The sequence below is a fragment of the Prenolepis imparis genome, unplaced genomic scaffold (genome assembly GCF_030444845.1).
Source record: "Prenolepis imparis isolate NDT839.2.m4 unplaced genomic scaffold, iyPreImpa1.0 SCAF_374, whole genome shotgun sequence".
NCBI lineage: Eukaryota > Metazoa > Arthropoda > Insecta > Hymenoptera > Formicidae > Prenolepis > Prenolepis imparis.
The window spans coordinates 8323-28537 of NW_028141532.1; the positions used below are offsets into that span (position 1 = coordinate 8323).

The 20215-nt window shown below is 47.4% G+C and overlaps 1 protein-coding gene across 1 annotated transcript; it reads left to right on the top strand.

The window, feature by feature from the left end:
- Window positions 1-6452: 6452 nt before the first annotated feature.
- On the top strand, window positions 6453-11690 carry LOC145948407 (uncharacterized). Its single transcript, XM_083058100.1, has 4 exons — window positions 6453-6725; window positions 6819-8428; window positions 10611-11580; window positions 11623-11690. Exons 1-4 carry the CDS (start codon window positions 6620-6622, stop codon window positions 11688-11690), a joined length of 2754 nt encoding a protein of 917 aa, XP_082914226.1. The 5' UTR covers window positions 6453-6619.
- Window positions 11691-20215: the final 8525 nt, after the last annotated feature.

The following is a 20215-nucleotide window of genomic DNA, read 5'->3' on the forward strand; positions in this document are numbered from 1 at the left end:
GGCGAGAGATTGATACGGCGTTCGAGAGCCGCATCTTGACTGGTGCGGTGATAAACAGCAATCACATTGAACCTCGTCAATTTCTAGAGGAGGCCAAAGACATTGTGATCAGACACGTGCAAAAAGTGTTGCAAAAACACACTAGTGTGAAAGTGAACACTATATTTAATGGCGAGTTCATGTCGGGCGATAAGCGTGCTAATAAAAGTATCAATACGAAAAACTTTGAAATCTTTCGCACCTCCGATTTACATGATTGGTACAAACGCCGCGTTATCGACCCCACACTAGCATCGCTAGAAGAGTTTCAAGAACGCGATAGTGGTTGGGCATTGTCGCGAATAATCAATTTAATTGTAAATATAAACAAGTATAATGCAATGCGTGCGGGATGCCACATTAAATTACCGCGAGAAATAATGAACAAAAGAGCAGTGGTTAATGTGCAATCAAAAGACAATGCATGTTTTGCATGGGCGGTGGTCGCAGCTCTATACCCCGCAGAAAGAAATGTGGAACGGGAATCTTCATATCCGCATTACACAACAGTGCTGAATCTCCAAGACATTGAGTTTCCAGTGACTGTGAATCAAATTAAAAAGTTTGAACTATCAAACAACATTTCGATAAATGTGTACAGCATCGAAGAAAAGAACATTGTCTCGATACGTCTCAGTGAGCAGAAGAAAGACAGACACGTCAACTTGCTGTACGTGGAAGACAGCAACAACATTGGACATTTCGCATGGATCAAGAATCTCTCCCGGCTCGTGAGCTCGCAATTGAGCAAAAACAATGACAGAAAATATATCTGCGATCGGTACGTATATTTAATTAAAAACGCAATATATATATAATATAAAAACGTAATATATAAGTTATATATGGTGTTACGTCCAGACTCAAGGAAGAAAGAGTCGAAAGGAAGGACGTAACTAAATTTATCTTTTCGAACGACGGCAGACTATCCGTCTGTTCGACCCGAACGAACGTCTGGGCCCAAATAGGTCAACGACCGCAAGGGTCGCTCTTACTCTATTTAAAGGGCCGTTCGCTCGGTGGTCCCTTTTTGGCAAGAGAATTTAATCTCTTTTACGCAGGATGGGACCTTGTGCGATCCTGGTTTACGGGACTGAGTGGGAACGGGTTATTAATAAATGAAAATCATTTGTGTTGAAATTTATAAATTTAATCCTAATATAGAGACGAAAGAATTTATATACATAATAATATAATCGACGGACTTAGTTGCTAATGAAGAGTGAGTGTATGTGTATGGGTCGCGGGTGATACATTAGTACGGAGGTCTTCAATCGGGGCAGAAAGGGGTAAAAAAGTTATTGTTTAAATTTTAGAGTCCCAATTGGTGGTTACAATAATCTAAATGCTAATAGATGTATAATTTTGTGTCCATGTTTGTGCGTGTGAGAGAGAATGCTAGGTTATGAAAGTTCGGTAATTTCGACGGTGGAAGGGAAAAGGAAAGCGCGGAGGATATCGACGGGGAATCCGATGGGCTTGGGATGGATAGGAGTAAACATAGGGATGAGGGCGCCGGGGAGACTTCCCGCTACAATTCTCATGAACTGCTCTTCATCGGGAACGTCTGGCCCGCAGGTGTAAACACCTTCTGGGAGTGGGAGCTCTAGTATAGGGAAATTAGAAAGGAGCCATCTATTCGTCTTCGCGTTGGAATGGAATTTGCCCGATGTGTCTCCTTAAAAAGGAATAGGCCTCGTTATAAATGAAGGGGATTTCTACTGCATCTTGGCAAGTGCAACCTTCGTCACACTCTATATTAAGTGGCGAGGGGGAGGGAGAATGATTGAGACGAGGAGAGGGAGGGTGAGAGAGAGAGAGAGAGAGAGAGAGAGAGAGAGAGAGAGAGAGAGAGAGACTGGATAATGTTGAGTAGGGGAAAGGTATGGGAAACGGTAATCACGAATCTCGCCGTTATCACGGGAAATCCTGAGTGATTTTTTGGAGATGGGTGAAATCACGGATTTCGCCGTTATCACGGGAAATCCTGAGTGATTTTCGGAGTGAAGGAAATCACGGATCTCGCCGTTATCACGGGAAATCCTGAGTGATTTTTGGAGATGGATGAAATCACGGATCTCGCCGTTATCACGGGAAATCCTGAGTGATTTTTCGGGATGAAATAGAGAGGGAGAAGAAGGTTTAGGGTTGGATATGATAGCACTTGCGCAAAAGGAGATAAAGAAAATGGCTTTATCTTAAATCCAAGAATTATTTTGATACGGGGTGAAAATTGTACTTTATCTTTTTCCCTTGTTATATACATATATGTGTGTCTTGACTTACTGTTAGTAGAGTGCGTTGTTAATAATTGCTGCAGGGTTCTAGTCTGGTTGTGTGGTCGTCCGGACTTCCACTATGTCTTTTTTCTTCACTTGCACTCTAACGAACGTCGAAATTTGAGTTGAAAGCGGATTTCGAAATTGAAAGTATAAAAGTCCGAAGAGTATAGATACGATCTCGGATAGCTTATACACGGCAAACTGCGCTCGAAAGTTCGGACAAAAATCTCACCTCTCGAGGGATATCGCGGGTATATAAACCTTCTTGCTCCTCCTTCCCGTTAGTTTGTTAACATTTCCTGACGAATAAGAAATTTTTCAATGACGCCCTTTCAGTCCCGGATGCGTCTCTTGACTTTAAAAGTTTATCGGGATTGGTCAGGGCTTTTGTTTAGGGCCCTAGGTTTTGACCAATGGAGAATTTGTTGAGGTTTATATTTTTATTATCCTCTCGAGATTATCTCGGTGATCTGTCAGGCGGCATTTGTTTGGATTCGGTTATCGTTGTTAGTCTGGTAAAATTTTATTCGTTTTCAAGTGGAAGTTTTCTTCTAAATTTTTATTGATTTTCAAGTGGAGATTTCCTTCTAAAAAGTTTTTATTACCTTTTAAGTAAAATTTTCCTTTAAAAGAAAGATTTTTATTGCTTTTCAAGCGCGAGTTGTCAACTAGTCAAAGCGAGAATTTCAGACACCGCGAGTTACATCTGGTATGTATCTCTCCCTTTTTTTTATTTTTATTTTTACGATTAACCGTCTCCGGTCAGCTGCTTCGCCTGCCAAATCATAGTCTTATTCCCACGCCTGTGATTTTTCAATCATCGCCTTGCATTCTTTGAAAGAAAAGAATCGTGGAGTCCACAGGACGTAACACCCCCCGCCTTAGATAAATGTTGGGGTGTAAAACACGACATTTGCAAAGAGAATTATATGGAATAATCCGATTCTTTTCTTTCGGAGGAATCACGACTTGTTGATTGGAAGGGCTCACATTTAATTTTTATTTTATTAAATGTATTACCTTGAATTATTAATTGTCTTCTTAATTGTGTAGAGAAGGAGGAAAGACAAGGCGACCTCCAAAACCCCTTCCTTTGTTCTTTCGTCCTTCTTGTGTCGTTTTATTCTTTACTCATAGCTTATTTTTAATTGTACTTATTTATTTAAATTTATTACCGCTAATACATGTAACGCAGGTGTGGAGCCCTTTTTCTATCGTATAAAAATTCTAATGAAAATAGAGGGATACATAACATATATATATATATAAGAAAATATATATATGTTATATATAAAGAAAAAGAAAAGAACTAGGCACGTTTTTATCTGCCTGATTTTCGTCAGTAGTCTCTGGTGTCAAGTAGCAGGTCCCTTCCTTTTATTGCTCTTCTATCCCTCTGGGGATCACAGCTTGACCCCAACCTTCGGCCTAGTATGTCTGGTCAACGTATAGATATTCTTCTATGCAGTCCCTGCAGTTTATCGCCGGTTTGATTGTTACTATTACTTTATTGCATTTTATTCTCGTCGTAGTGTAGATTGCGTTGCGTGGTTTTCCAAACAACTACAAAATTTAGCGATACGCGTAAAGAATATTTTGGCAACTAACGTCCTCATGGTAAATTTAACATCAGACGAGTGGGAAAAATTTCATAGCGCGACACATTGTCATATATGTGAGAAACCATTCACGCAAGATGACGATACACGCGTACGCGATCATTGCCAGCTGACCGGGCGGTACAGAGGTCCAGCACACTCAAATTGCAACTTAAATTATAAAAACTCTTTTTGTATTCCAATAGTATTTCATAATTTATCCGGTTACGACTCACATTTCATAATTAAGGAAATAGCTACAGCTTTCGAAGGGGGAATCGATTTACTTCCAATAACTAAGGAAAAATATATATCATTTACAAAAACTGTCAATAGTACCAACGATGACAAAGATTGGAAAGCTTGCATAAAATTATGATTTTATCGATTTATATAAATATCTCAATACTAGTCTCGACAAATTGGCATCATTTCTAAGTAAAGAAAAACTCAAAATTTTACATTCGGAATTTCAAAATTTATCAACCGAAAATTTCAATCTATTAACACGGAAGGGCGTCTTTCCATACGAATATATCAACTGTTTTGAAAGGTTGCAAGATACGTGTTTACCGCCCCGCGAATCATTCTACAGATCCTTGACCGGCGACACAGTATCCGAGAGCGATTACGCGCACGCCGAAAACGTATGGGAGCGGTTCTCCATTCAAACGCTGGGCGAATATAGCGACTTATATTTAAAAACTGATGTCTTGTTATTAGCTGACATTTTTGAAAATTTCCGGGATAAATGTATCGTGAGTTATGGGCTCGACCCCGCGTATTATTATACTCTCCCCGGGTATACGTGGGACGCCATGTTAAAGCATACAAAAATTACGTTCGAATTACTTACAGACGTTGATATGGTAATGTTTATCGAACGGGGTATACGCGGCGGTCTGAGTCAACGTTCAAACAGATATGCACACGCTAATAACAAGTACATGCAGTCGTACGATTCATTGAAACCATCTTCGTATCTAATGTATTTCGATGTAAATAATTTATATGGATGGGCAATGTGTCAACCATTGCCTTATGCTGATTTTCAATGGGTCGACGATGTATCTAATTTCGACACATCATATATCGCGCTCGATTCACCCACAGGCTACATCCTCGAGATAGATTTAGAATATCCACGACATCTTCACGACACGCACACTGACCTACCGTTTTGCACTACATACACTACCGCAACCTGCAGCAATGTACGCGTCACGGCCTTCGCGTTGCAAAAATACATCGCATATTACAATTCGCGCAATCTCCCTGGCTTCGAAATTATATCGAACTTAATACGCAATTTAGAACACACGCGAAAAATAATTTTGAAAAAAATTTATATAAAATGATGAATAATGCAGTATTCGGCAAAACGATGGAAAATGTGCGTAATCGGATTGTAAAACTTATCACACATTGGGAAAGAAGATACGGTGCAGAGGCAATGATTGCGAAACCAAATTTCCACAGTAGAAGCATCTTTTCGGAAAATCTTATTGCTGTAGAATTACGTAAACTCGAAGTAAAATTTTACAAATCAATCTATGTCGGCATGTGCATACTCGACATCTCCAAAACATGTTTATACGAATTTCATCATGAGTACATGTCACCGCTGTATCGTGACAGATGCAGGGTAATGTACACCGACACAGACAGCCTAATATACCACTTCGAATGTGAAGATGTGTACGAGAATATAAAGCGCAACCTCGACAAATTTGATACGAGCGATTACGCTGCGGACAATGTGTACGGTATACCGCTCGTGAATAAAAAAGTACCTGGTCTAATGAAAGATAAAAATAACGGTGTGATATGACCGAATTTGTAGGGCTTACAAGGAGATGACGCCAATTGGAAAATCGCTTTTCCAACGAGTCATGGTGCGTTCGATAGCTTGTAGCTAGCTAACGAAAACCCTAAAGGCGTTTGCGCCAATGGGCCTTTGTTTAGTAGAAATTACGAGACAAAGTTAGAGTCACGCAGCTACGTTTCTCATAAGCAAGGACACTATGATCCTTTTCGAGTGAGCGGCGTGGCTGCGAAGACTAAGGCTCTTGTTCATTGTTTTTTGCGCCGGCGGCGAAGGTTCGAATCCCGCTGACGACTGCTTCGCTTCCTTTTTTTTTTTTTTCAATATTGGACATTAAAAAAATACTATATTATTATTTATTTATTATTTTTTATTTATTTATTTTTTTTACATAAAAATAAGTACATTTTTAAATGTTTGAACGCAATAAAAAACACAAATCATGTGAGTTGATTATTTTTTTCATGCAACTTATATCAAAATAAAATATGTAAACTTTAATCGTCTATATTATAAAAAATTTCCATTGCTTCGCAATGTCGTGGATGAAAATCCATGTAAAAATAAACATTGCGTGGTTAACATATACATCTTGGCAGTATAATTTGCAAATTACATGTTTGTTTATTATCTTTATTGTGGAATATTTTATATATGTATTAAAATTGTGTGTGAAATATGTAGAGATGAGAGAAAAGGACGGGCAAGTATACCTGCCAGCGTTTGAAAAGTCTTTGTTAGGTAGAAGGGACTGTTGTCCCCTCTATTCGATCTTTTTAACGGTTTTCACGAAGGCATTCTCACACGTTATAACGTGTCTCACCAGTTTCGTAACAGCATTTCGAAAGAGAGCGTGGCACGAAACATCGGTAAAAATGGAGACAACATATATTACTGATAATACTATTAAATATGTGCAACTACTTGCAAAGTGCGATATTTCAAAGGAAGATTTGACGGATGCAATCGAATATTTTCGAGGTAAATATATTATTAATGAAGAATTGAAAAAAACATCTGCTTTTATAACATCACAGTATATTTCAAATTATAATGTTAAATAATTGTTTGTAGATACTGTTGTACGCTTTAATTTAATATTTGCTGACGCCCCACGCAAATTTTCGAACAATGCCAAATTAGTTGGCGGCAAACTTTTTGAAAAATTTATTAAACTGTTGGGAGAGCATGAAATTATGGACGAAATTGAATATTATACAGAAGAAGGACAAGAGGTAGTTACCTGCGAAGATATGCCAAGTACGAGTGAGAATATACTCGATGAATTGGAAGACTATGAACCTCCGGAAAAAATTGCTGCGCATAAAATAGTACCATATAATGTCAAATTGAAGATTGTAATGACAGCTGAAGAACATCCACAGTGGTCTTTTAAAACATTAAAGCATCATTTTAAAAAGTATTTAAACCATGCCTCTGATGTTGCAAAATATAAAAAAGCTGTTTTGTCAGGTGGCACTTTTAGAGACAAATTAAATACAATAAAAGTTAATGTGTACGATCGCTTTGTAGAAGCAAGAAATAATAATCAATTAGTTACACGACGTTTGCTGCAACAATGGGCGATAGCTGTAGCCGCACAATATAACAATGCACAAAAGGAAAACGAAGAACCTATAAGTGCTTTCCATTTCGTAGCATCCAGCACATGGTTGACCAACTTTTTACACGATCACAAGATATCGAATCGTCGCGTTGTCCGGTATATTTCTAAAAAAGAGGCAATTGAACCAGAAGCTGTGATAAAATCAGCGGAACAGTTTCAAAAATTAATTCAAGCAATTTCACCGGATTACGACCCCGATTTTGTAATTAATACAGATCAAACAGGATGTGAGTATAGAGTTAATGTGTCGCGAACTTACACGCATACTGGAGAAAAATTAGGCCAATTGTATATCGGCGATTTAAATAAAGTTTCGCATTCGTACACCGCCCAATATTCGCTGACAAAATCCGGGAAGTTATTAAATAAAGTATTTGTTTGTTTGCAAGAATATTCTGATTATTTTGGAGTACGTGTAAAAAAAGATGTAGATGAGTTATTAAAATTATGTAAAAATGTTGTCGTTGTATGTTCCAAATCGGGCAAATTAACAACGTCATTATACGAACAGTATTTGAAAAATGTTGTTAAACCGTATGTCCGGGATAATTTGTTTTTATTTATTGTTGATTCCTGGGGAGGACAAAAAAACATCCAAACATATAACGAAATATTCCGCAACAAAAATAATAAACCAACATGTAATTTGCAAATTATACCACCAAAATGTACTCCGATTTGTCAGCCATGTGATGTATATTTTTACAGACAAGTAAAAATTATAATTAAAAAAATACAAAATTGTCCAGATGTCATTGCAAGCGACGAAAGCAAACAATTAAATACTCGTGCTGATGCAATTCGCATACAATCAATAATTCATTATTTATTATCAGCACCAAAATTTAAAAATATGCTTCAATACGCATGGTATGCTGCAAAGTTAGCTGACAATAGAAACATCTTTTTAAATGTAAATCAAATATGCTTTCCCCCTATTATTGTTAATAAAAAATGCGAATGTGGACAATATAATTCCTTTATAAAATGTTCGTGGTGTGACAAAATTTTATGTTTCAAATGTTTTTATATTGATTTTCATCCACGACATTGCGAAGCAATGGAAATTTTTTATAATATAGACGATTAAAGTTTACATATTTTATTTTGATATAAGTTGCATGAAAAAAATAATCAACTCACATGATTTGTGTTTTTTATTGCGTTCAAACATTTAAAAATGTACTTATTTTTATGTAAAAAAAATAAATAAATAAAAAATAATAAATAAATAATAATATAGTATTTTTTTAATGTCCAATATTGAAAAAAAAAAAAAGGAAGCGAAGCAGTCGTCAGCGGGATTCGAACCTTCGCCGCCGGCGCAAAAAACAATGAACGAGAGCCTTAGTCTTCGCAGCCACGCCGCTCACTCGAAAAGGATCATAGTGTCCTTGCTTATGAGAAACATAGCTGCGTGACTCTAACTTTGTCTCGTAATTTCTACTAAACAAAGGCCCATTGGCGCAAACGCCTTTAGGGTTTTCGTTAGCTAGCTACAAGCTATCGAACGCACCATGACTCGTTGGAAAAGCGATTTTCCAATTGGCGTCATCTCCTTGTTAGAGCAAAAATGTATGCGAGTGGATGGCAAGAAAGATACGAAAAAAGTAAAAGGAGTCAAGAGTAACGTTGTCGCGAGAACGATAACGTTTGATGATTATACGCGGTGTTTGAATGAAGAGATTGAAATGACACGTAGTCAGTCATGTATAAGATCGAAATTGCATGAAGTATACACCATTCGCGAGACAAAAATTGCTCTAAGTCCTCACGATGACAAGCGGTATATCATACCTGAAACCACTGATACATTGCCATGGAGACATTATAAAATATCTTTGTAAATAATATTTGTTGTAAAATATTTTGTATAAATATGTATATTATATGTATATTTGTATTTATAAAATTATTAGATAAATATATTGTAAAATAAAGAGTGTACATATATTTTAAGTAAATGTTTATAATATATTATTTTTATGAATCCATGAGTTGTGAGATTTATCCAGTCCCAACCATTTCACATAAACATCATCACCTCTTTTCCGCAAAACCTTTACCACGCGATATACATCGGGATTTGCAACATGATGTAACTCGTACTCGTAGAATCCTCCGGCGACGGAATTTCCGCGCGAATCTTCAAGTATATATGTCGCAGGATTAGTTTTCTGCACTTTGATAATTTTAAATATTTTCGGTAATCCAATTTGGTGTAAAACCTTTTTCGAAGATGGTCTTGAATTTACTCACGCGTACCTGACAGCCTACTTTGAATCTTGCCGGAGCAGCAATTTTTACGTTACTGTATATCGTATTTAAAAGTTTTTCGGTGACTTTGTATGTGACTGCAATTTGTCTTCCGAACCGAAATAATGCAAGCATCTGTAAAAACAAATAATTAGTTTTTTTCCCATATATAACTTATATAGGGTGTCCCATAATTCGCGAACCACCCGTCAGTTGTAGGTAGAGTAGGTTAAACTGAGTCAAAAAGTCCTCTACCATTTTGCGATTTTCTCAATAATTAATGAGAAATAAATTAAAGAAAATCAGCCAATTCAAGCGATGATAAGCGTGCAGCGAGAAGAGACAGCCCACTCGGGGGTCCAGAGTTAGCGCTACTCGTATGTAGTTACTGTCTTTTGTAAAGCGCTCCTCCCCGCTTCATCGCGCGCCTAGCAACCGTGTAACATTATACTGTTTCTTTTCGCCGCATGCTTAGTAACGATGTGAAACTGGGCTGTCTTTTCTCGCCGTCGTCACGCGAATTGGCTGATCTTCTTTAATTTATTTCTCATTAATTATTGCGAAAATCGCAAAATGGTAGAGGACTTTTCTATTCAGTTCAACGTGCTCTACCTGCAACTGACGGGTGGTTCGCGAATTATAGGACACCCTGTATATTACATTTTTATATTATATGTATATATGTATATATATATTGCGTTTTTAATTAAATATACGTACCGATCGCAGATATATTTTCTGTCATTATTTTTGCTCAATTGCGAGCTCACGAGCCGGAAGAGATTCTTGATCCATGCGAAATGTCCAATGTTGTTGCTGTCTTCCACGTACAGCAAGTTGACGTGTCTGTCTTTCTTCTGCTCACTGAGACGTATCGAGACAATGTTCTTTTCTTCGATGCTGTACGAGAGAAGGGGGGGGGATCTCATGTGACGGGGAATATTCCTAATTCTGGGGGGGACACTAAGGACCTGTGGTCTAAGGTTGTAGGTAGGAAGTCCGCGAACGCCGATAAGCGGCAATCGCGGGCTTCCAAGGGGTCTGCGGCTCCGACAGCCGGGGAGCAGACAGGCTCTGGTCAAGCGGCAAAGCCAGACAGAAAGCGCCGCAAGACAACAAAGAAGAAAAGGAAGAAGGGCCCGAGAGCTCCGGCGACCGCGGCTGTTACAGTCACCATCGCGGAGAAAGAGGGCAGTGGTCTGACCTACGCCCAGGTGATGAGCGAGGCGAGGGAGAAGATCTCCCTCCAGGACCTCGGCATCGTAGGGTCGAGGATCAGGCCATCAATGATGGGGGGACTGGTCATTGAGATCCCCGGTAGGGACCGGCTCTCTAAAGCTCGGCAGCTGGCTGAGCGGATGAGGGAGGTTCTCAAAGAGAAAGAGGAGGTGAAGGTCACGCAGCCCCAGAAGACCGCGGAGTTGAGGGTCCGGGGCCTCGACGTGGCCTCCACCTCTAAGGATGTCTCCTTGGCAATCGCCGCGGAGACGGGATGCCTAGAGGAGCTCATCAGAGTGGGGGAGATACAGCGCAGCACCGACAACGGCCCAGGCTCAGCCTGGGTCTGCTGCCCGGTCTCGGCGGCCAGCAAACTGGCCAGAGAAGGAAAGCTGCAGATCGGGTGGAACAGAGTCAGGGTGGAGACTCTAAAGGCTCGACCTGTGTTTTGTTTCCGGTGTCTCGGACATGGCCATGTCCGGGTTCGGTGCAAGGCAGCGGTTGACCGAAGCACCGCATGCTACCGCTGCGGTGATCTCGGTCATAGTGCGAAGGGGTGCACGGCGCAACCCAGGTGCCTGGCTTGCGCCGACCTGGGTTTGCCAGCTGCGCACCGAATGGGAGGTAGAGGGTGTAAACCCAAACCTCCCTCGAGAAGAAAAGAGGACGTGCCGCTTGCGGAGAGGATAGCCACGGCTTCCTCGAAGCAAGCGTCGACAAAGGCGAAAAAGCCCGGTACACTCGCGGCGAAGCGAGTCCCTGCCGGGCCAACAACAGCATCGTCCTCTGGCCGGCAGAAACCGGCCAGTAGTAGGGAGGCGGAGGCGATGGAGACCGACACTTAGTCGGCCTCGTAGACCACCATCCTCAGTTCGGAGGATGGAGTAAATCCCACAGTCAAGTGGGATTTACGGGGACTGCAGATCCACAAGTCGGGGGACTTGTGGGTCATTGCACGCAGTCCCCCGTGAGGAGGAGAGTGTGGCGCGACACCCACCTCTCCTCATGAGGAGTGAGACAAACGTCTCCCTCCTCGCGAGAAGGGCGCGAGTTAACGCGCAGCCTGAGATGTTCTTGGACGTCATGCTTTAGCGGTTCCCGAGAACATCTCGTAAGGCCGAGTGTCGCCGTCTGGTTTTTAGTGGGTCGGGGGTCGTTTATATACCCCCAGCCCCACATAACCCACCTTGCCTCCCCCGAGGCGGGTGGGTATGCGGTTGCGCATTTTCCAGACGTTAAAAAAAAAAAAAAAAAAGGTTAGGTTAGGTTAGGTTAGGTTCCCTCTCGTGGGATGCGGCCTTGCCGTGGCGAGAGGGCTCACCCCTTGCAAGAGGATAGTCTTGCAAGGGGTGCTAACTGACTCTCAAAGGACGACGGTCCATGTGCCAAACCCTCCTCCACGTGGTGAGAGTTGGAAACGTCGAGGTACCCCCTCGGCGGCTAACGGGTCACTGGCTTCGGGCAGAGCGCATATATCGCTATGTGTCTCTGGACACTGGCGTGATCGCTTGATATCCCTTCGAATGCTGCGGTCACAGCCGAAACTGGGCGAATGCCCGGTCGATAGGCTGGGGGTAATTATCCTTAAGCCGTGGCAGGGGATGTCGGGTGATCGCAAAGGTGTCATCGCGGCGCATTAGGCGCAATCTCGAGGAAGCTTGTTCCTCGGGATGGCCGACCTGAGGAGGAAGGAAATATAGCTTGGCTTGTTTCCGAATCTGAGGGAGAACCGGCTCGGGTGCCTTGCTTGCGGGGTGCTCACGGAGAGGTGGCGGCTTGGTGGGAGGCGAGGCACGCCTCGACGAGCCTACTGGGAACAGCCATCCTCTCCGCTAGTAGGTTGCGCCTCCGGGGTCGGAGATGCTCGGGCAGGAGCGGCCTCACTGCGCGTCCTGGCTGACGGTGATGTACCGGTGGGCTTTGGCCGTGCCGGGGTGATCTGTTGGCTGGGATTCGCGGATCGCCTGAGGTCTGCACGCGTTACCCGCTCCGCATGGGGCTCGAAAGAGACCCAAGTAGAGTGGGTGATGAGGGTTGTGCTTCACCCTCCGGAAATACGGAAGCACACTTACATCGAGTCACTTATGTCGAGACACGGATGCCCACCGGGGCGCGGTGATGTCAAGTGAAGGGGGATCCCGGAGCCTGACATCGCCAGCAACAGGGGTCCGCCTCCCCCTCGTATAAAAACTCGGAGGCGGGGACACGGGTAGAGATGATGATGGTTCTCTGGGTCTTTACTCAGAGGGCAATGCATCATACAAACAGGGGTCCGCCTTTCCCCTCGTATAAAAACGCGAAGGCGGCCGGTGCTGGGATGTATTCGAAATGGAAACATCCTGGTTAAATGGCATGGTCTGACCGGTGGACGGGCACGTGCTCCTGCGATTTCGGTTGTTCCTTGTGTCGGGGTGGGTCCCTGGTGAGCCCCCTCACCCCATATGACACTTGGAGCGGCCCACCTCCCCTCTTCTGTCAGAGGCTAGGTGCCAAGAGGGGTTTCGCAGGAGAGGCGACTCCCTGCCAATACAGACGTCTGTCTAGTGGGGATCACTCGGTCCACTATAAACATTCGGCGAGTGACACGCGATCGGGGGGGGTGTCTGTCTAGCAGGTGTACAGGCTCCTCCCCCAAACGAGAGGTATGTCCGGGCAGAGGGACATTTTGGGGTGGACGGTCTCTGCGGGGACCCGAAATCTATCGCACCCTCCTGGGTGGCACTCTCCCGTCGGTCGCCACCTTGTCGTGGTGGGAGGGCTCACCCAGTACACTGTCGTACTGGGTGCCAAGAGCGACCAGTACCAGGATTTCCTGGTACAAGGCCTTTCCTTGATTGGAAAGGCGGTATGCGTGTGTGTGTGGATGAATGAATGAGGGCAGGACGGGCTCTATAGGGTTGGTACCCAACCGTCCTATGGGTGGGATCCCCAGAGAATAAAGCCAACTTCTTTTACACTACTCATGATGGACACTAAGAACGAGACGATCATTACTGTCGCAGCGGGATCGGATACCGCAGCGGCCGGTGGGAGAGGCTGTATTGTCCCGGCAGCCTCCTCATCGTCATCGTACGTCGGGCCTCCACGGGAGTTGGAAGCGAGCTCCCGTGGTGAATTGGCTATCCGCTTCACCAAGGGTGGGCTTAAGGCCGTGCAAGTGCGGGGGAAGCCTAAGGCTAGTCCTAAGGCTGGCACCTCTCAGCCAACCGTACGGCTTACAAGAGTGGACCGAGGCGGAAAGATTTCCGCAAGCACCGCTCCCTTAACCAAAAGGGAGAGCGGAAGTAAAGCCACCACTGGGACGATGAGGCAGGCGCATGTCTCCCCGGACCCCCAGTGGGAACATTCCTCCTCCTCCTCCTCGTCTTCTGATGAGGAGGAGGACATGGATGTGGACGTGGAGGAGGTCCACAGCGATCAGAGGAAGGCTACGGAGGCGGTGGAGAGAGGCCGAGGTCGGCCCCCAACTACCCAAGAATATACTGGCATGACGGCGGCCCGCGCCGACCGCCTTGCCATATTAGAGAAGGAGGTCCGCCTGAAGGAGGCGCTCTACGTCCTTGACGCGAACGCCCCTCCAAAGCGCACCAGGGGAAGGGACAGCCTTCCCACCGAGGAGGAGATGAGAACTGTGCTCTCAACACAGAAAACATCGGAGATTTACGCGAAGGCTTGTCGGCATCTTATGGCTGTCGACAAGACCTCCGACGTTTCAAAGGGGCTGCAGTCGACCCTTAGCACGGCGCTAAGGAGAGCGGCGCGGGAGGTCCAGGTCGCGCTGGGCGTCCTGATGGAGAGAGCGCGCAGCGCCTCGGAGGAACCGGTCCCCTCCCAGGAGCTGAGCGCCCTGAAAGCGTACGTTCAGACGCTTAAGAGTGGTAAGGAGAAGGCGGATGCCGAGATCGATGATCTCAAGAGGTCACTCGCGGCAGCCAAAGCAGAGCTGGCCACTGCGAGGGCATCCGTCTCTCCGTCGCGCCGACCCCCTGCTCTGAAGCGGAAGCTCAGAAACAGGGACGTCGACATGGAGAAGGAGGAGGAGTCCGACCCGCCTGCACGGGATTCGGAGTGGTGCCCGAACATTCCGGCACCAAGCTCTGCTCTGAGAACAGTGGACAGGGGGACCTCCCCCTGCCCAACCGTAGTGGAGGACAACGCGGCCTCTAGTGGGCTTAGCCCACAAGAGGTTGAGGCTCTTCTGTGCAGGATCACAGAATTAAAGCAGGAAGTCGACAACACGCGGGCCGAGATGGCGGAAGTCCTGGACTCCTCCATCTCGGCAATGCAGAAATGTCGGGATGAGAATAGAGAGCTGCGTGGGCAACTAGAACTCCGGGGGAGGAATAAACCTCCATCAGCCGGGGTTCCGCGGGGGGTTAAAACTACGGGGGGTCCGTCGTCTTCTGGGAAGGGGGGGGGATCTTCTGGGGTGAGGGACTGTATTGGCTCGGGGGGGAACACGAACGAACTATGGTCGAAGGTCGTAGGAAGGAAGTCCGCGAGCGCTGATAAGCGCCTACCGCGGGCTTCCAAGGGGTCTGTGGCTCCGCTAGCCGGGGAGCAGACAGGAGTGGGTCAAGCGGCGAAGCCAGATAAGGGGCGCCGCAAAACATCGCGGAGGAAAAAGAAGAGGGGCCCGCGAGCGCCCGCAACCGCGGCCGTAACGGTCACGATTGCGGACAATGCGGGCAGTGGTCTGACCTATGCCCGGGTGATGGGCGAGGCGAGGGAGAAGATCTCCCTCCAAGACCTCGGCATCTCGGGGTCGAGGCTCAGGCCATCAATGATGGGGGGCCTTGTTATAGAGATCCCCGGAAAGGACCGCCTGTCCAAAGCTCGGCAGTTGGCCGAGCGGATGAAGGATGTGTTCAAGGAGAAGGAGGAGGTGAAGGTCACGCAGCCCCAGAAGACCGCGGAGCTTAGGGTCCGGGGTCTCGACGTGGCCTCCACCTCCAAAGATGTCTCCCTGGCTATCGCCGCGGAGACAGGGTGCCTGGAGGAGCACATTCGAGTGGGGGAGATCCGGCGCAGCTCGGACGTTGGCCCAGGCTCAGTCTGGGTCTGCTGCCCGATCTCGGTGGCCAGTAAGCTGGTCAGAGCAGGTAAGCTGCAAGTCGGGTGGAGCAGTGTCAGGGTGGAGACACTAAAGGCTCGACCCGTATTTTGTTTCCGGTGCCTCGGACACGGTCACGTCCGGGCCCGGTGCAAAGCGGCAGTGGACCGCAGCACCGCCTGTTACCGGTGCGGGGAGCTGGGCCACAGTGCCAAGGGGTGCACGGCGCAGCCCAAATGCCTGGCTTGCGCCGACCTGGGTTTGCCAGCCGCGCACCGATTGGGAGGCAAAGGGTGTAGACCCAGGCCTCCCTCGAGGCGGAAGGAGGACATGCCGCTCGCCGAGAGGGTAGCTACAGCTTCCTCGAAGCAAGCGTCGTTGACGAAGGCGAAAAAGCCCGGTACACTCGCGGCGAAGCGAGTCCCTGCCGGGCCACCAACAGCATCGTCCTCTGGCCGACAGAAACCGGCCAGTTGTAGGGAGGAAGAGGAGATGGAGACCGACACTTAGTCGGCCTCGCAGACCACCATCCTCAATTCGGAGGATGGAGTAAATCCCCCAGTCAAGGGGGGTTTACGGGGACTGCAGATCCACAAGTCGGGGGACTTGTGGGTCATTGCACGTAGTCCCCCGTGAGGAGGAGAGTGTGGCGCGACACCCACCTCTCCTCATGAGGAGTGAGACAAACGTCTCCCTCCTCGCGAGAAGGGCGCGAGTCAACGCGCAGCCTGAGATGCTCTCGGATGTCATGCTTTAGCGGTTCCCGAGAGCATCTCGCAAGGCCGAGTGTCGCCGTCTGGTTTTTAGTGGGTCGGGGGTCGCTTACACCCCCAGCCCCACATAACCCACCTTGCCTCCCCCGAGGCGGGTGGGTATGCGGTTGCGCATTTTCCAGACGTAAAAAAAAAAAAAAAAAAAAAAAAGGGGTGCTAACAGCATCCCGTACCCGAGTAACGTCGGGTACATCAACTCCCCGAGTCTGGGGAGTTTCCCCAGTCCTGGGGAGCCCTCCCTGTGGGAGGAGGGGGCCCACTTCCCCTATAGAGCTTCGGCTCGTATGTGGTAGAGGATGGCGACCTTGAATTCAAACGCCCGGTGGCATGGCACCGTTAGGATTGGGCATTGCACGGCGCTTTGGCGCTTGCCCTCCCGCCATGTATTTGCGGCCCGGGCCGCGGGGTTCTTGCGTCGTTTTCTCGGGGGGGATGTTTTCGGGGGTTTTCTCCCGGGGGTGTTCCCCCCGGGGTCTCGGGGTGGGGTCTCGTGCGGCTGGGGCCGCGGGGGTGGGTGACCATCCGTGACTACCCGAGGGGCTTTGCCCGGAGGGTTTACCCGAGGGACATCGCCCGGAGGGAGTCATGGTGGTCGGTCGCCGGGGCCGCTCGGATGTATTCCGAGGCGGGGCCCGGCGACAAGTGCGGCCTCAGGGTGCTAGTTGGGGGTCTCCAGGCTGGGTAGCCTGGGTCCCCGTCCCAGCGTCCCTGGGGTCGGCCGCGCCCGGGCCATCGCCCGGAGGGTACCACGCGGGCCTGCCGCTGGGGCCGCTCGGACTTATTCCGAGGCGGGGCTTGGCGGCGAGAGTTTGTACTCCTGGCCGGTCGGGACCGTTTCCCGTTCCGAACCGGCCGGCCGGGAGAGGTGGGGTCCCTTCCACTGGATGTGATTACCGGTGGGGGGACGGCTGGTCGCCACGGCGGGCAAGGTGTGGACGGGGAGCGGCGTCCTCACCCCAACCGTCCGTGGGGCCCCCCGGGTGGCGCCACTTGCCGCGGTGCCCCCTCTGTCGGAGGAGGGGGACCCCTGAAAACCCACAGGAACGTTAAAATTCCTGTGGGCCGGTAAGGGGCTCGGAGTCCTGTGCCGGGGTGCGCGTATTCCCCCCGGCCAGAGGCATAAGCCGGCCCCCCGGGAGTCCCGGGGTTGTGGGGGGCGACTCCGTCGTGATTCCGGTCACGTTTCGGGTCACGCTTCGGGTCGTCTCCCCGGCCGGCGGGAGATTCGCCGGCCGGTCGAGCCGCGGCAAGGAGTGGGATACATTACAATGAGCATCAACAAATCTACAATCAAAATTGGGGAGAATGAGGAGGTGAGGGAGGATGCGCAAGAAGATGCGCAAGCAGTGAGCGACAGCCTTGCTCCTGCAAGAACGACGGTGCAGCAGGTTCTGCAAGATTGGTTGCCGGACGGTGAACCATGGGAGACATTGCCCGCCAACATAGTGGCGAAGGCCGGGAAAAAAACCGACGGGGAGGATGCCTCCCTGATTCGATCCTTGGTGAATCTTCAGCGAAGATTGAGTCAATCACCGGTCCATAATCAATCGGAACGGGATACACGCTCAGACACAGAGCCTATGGAAGAACCACAATCTTCTGTGGTTAATAACAACAATGGTGATGCGGTGACAATCGATGCACCGGAACAAAGTGTAATCGATGTCTTCCCTCAGCATTTTCTTCTGAGCAAGGGAGAGTTAGGTAACCTTAGTGTAAACAATCAGGTTACTGGATCTGAAGTTAGCTATAATCCATCGCAAGAGATGGAGTTTGAAATAGACAATGCCTCAGTGGCATCATCCTCAGCTCAAGTTCTGGGGAAAAGGAAGAAACCGGATCGGGATAGTGATACGGACGATCCGACTCCACAAATCAGGAGGAGTTCGAGAACGAGCAAAGTCCCATGCGTTGCCACGGACGAAGAAACTTCCAGTAAGAGGATCACGCGTGGTACAAATGCGATCACTCGGAGTACGCATATCAATGTGAATACGGACTCTGAACCGCAATCACAATCGTGTTCCGAGGCAGAGGGTAGAGGTGCCAGGAAACCTCCTAAGAAACCTGGAAGAAGGAAGAGGAGCGTTGATGAGCCGACAATTGAGCAGAGGCTCCGCCCACTCCCGCAAAACATTGAGGAATTGGGCATCACCCCCGTCTCACAGATAAGAGCGTCGGCCATTGAATGGCTCGATGACATTGAAACGATTAGGGTTAATAGTAGCTATCAGGGTTACCTGAGTGGCCAAATAAGAAAGAGAGTCAGTGTCATCAAGGAAATCTTAAGAGTCTTTGGTGAGAAAATTGAAGATTCCGGTGATCCTGGTTATTTAAGGAGACGGAACACAGAGTTAGCTGCGGAACTCGCCTTATCGAAAAGGGAGACCGCCAAGCTGAGACGGGACGTGCAAGATCTCCAAAAGATAGTAGGAGATCTAAAAAAGGCTGTAGACGGAGGTCGATTTACTGAAAAATCAGAAAAAGCAACCTCCCCGATCGAGATCCCCAATAAGGGTTCTAAATCCAAATCTAAATCTAAGGAAAGAAAGGACATATCTGCAAGTCCTAGTGTAAATGTGGCTAATATGCAACTTACAGATGTGGTCATGAGACCCCCGTTAAAAGGTATCTCTGTGCCGATCCCAGCAGTTGAGAGGAGTACGCTGAAAGCGTATCAAGACGTTGATGCAGAACTATCACGCCGCATTGTAGAGTTAACCTCACAAAGAAAAGAGCTGAGGGAATCCCTTAAGGAACATGGTCAGAACTCCGCTCCAGGAGCTGTTCCTGCTCAAGTTGCACAAGTGGCTGCAGCGAACAGACCTAAGATAATTAGCAACGTTCAAGTTGTTGCCCCCAAGGGAAAAGTGACACAGACTTTACTCGAGACACAATCAAGTGATTCAATGGTTGTAAACAGTAAAAAGGACGAAGCCTGGCAACAGGTAGAGTCGAAAAAAGACAAGCGACAAAGAAGGAAGAAGGCTAAACAGGCTGTCTTGGATAGCCAAAAGTCCGGCACTGAAAAACCGAAAGGAGCCAATAGCGGTGAAGCTAAGAGGAGGAGACCTCCCAGAACAGCTGCAGTCGCAATAAGAGGAGTAGCAGATGGCTTCTCCTACGCTGCTGCCCTGAAAAAACTGAGAGAGGAAATTTCGCTCAGTGACCTACAGATAGACAAGCCATCCATAAGGCACTCGGCCAATGGTGGCATTGTGATCGAGGTACCTGGCAAAGATAAGGCTCTTAAGGCTGAGGCCTTAAAAGAGAAAGTTGCCGGCGTATTAGGTGAAACGGCAATAGTCACAAGACCCGTAGTCAAGGGTGAAGTTAGACTAATTGGAATAGACGACTCGGTCGTCACGGATGAAGTTGCGGACGTCATCGCTATTGCGGGAGAATGCAAATCCGAGGAGGTGAAAGTTGGCATAATAAGACCCATGTCCAATGGTTTGTTCACGGTCTGGGCTCAATGTCCCTTAGCGGCTGCGATTAAAGCAACCCAACAGGGAAAAATAAAGATTGGCTGGACAGTAGCCAG

What these genes read in the sequence shown, in the direction of transcription:
- LOC145948407 (XM_083058100.1), top strand. Translation starts at nt 6,620, where the DNA reads ATGGAGACAACATATATTACTGATAATACTATTAAATATGTGCAACTA. An exon ending in TTCATCCACGACATTGCGAA is followed by an intron (nt 8,429 to 10,610) that starts GCAATGGAAATT and finishes CTGTGGTCTAAG; the next exon opens with GTTGTAGGTAGGAAGTCCGC. An exon ending in GACAAAGGCGAAAAAGCCCG is followed by an intron (nt 11,581 to 11,622) that starts GTACACTCGCGG and finishes GGCCAACAACAG; the next exon opens with CATCGTCCTCTGGCCGGCAG.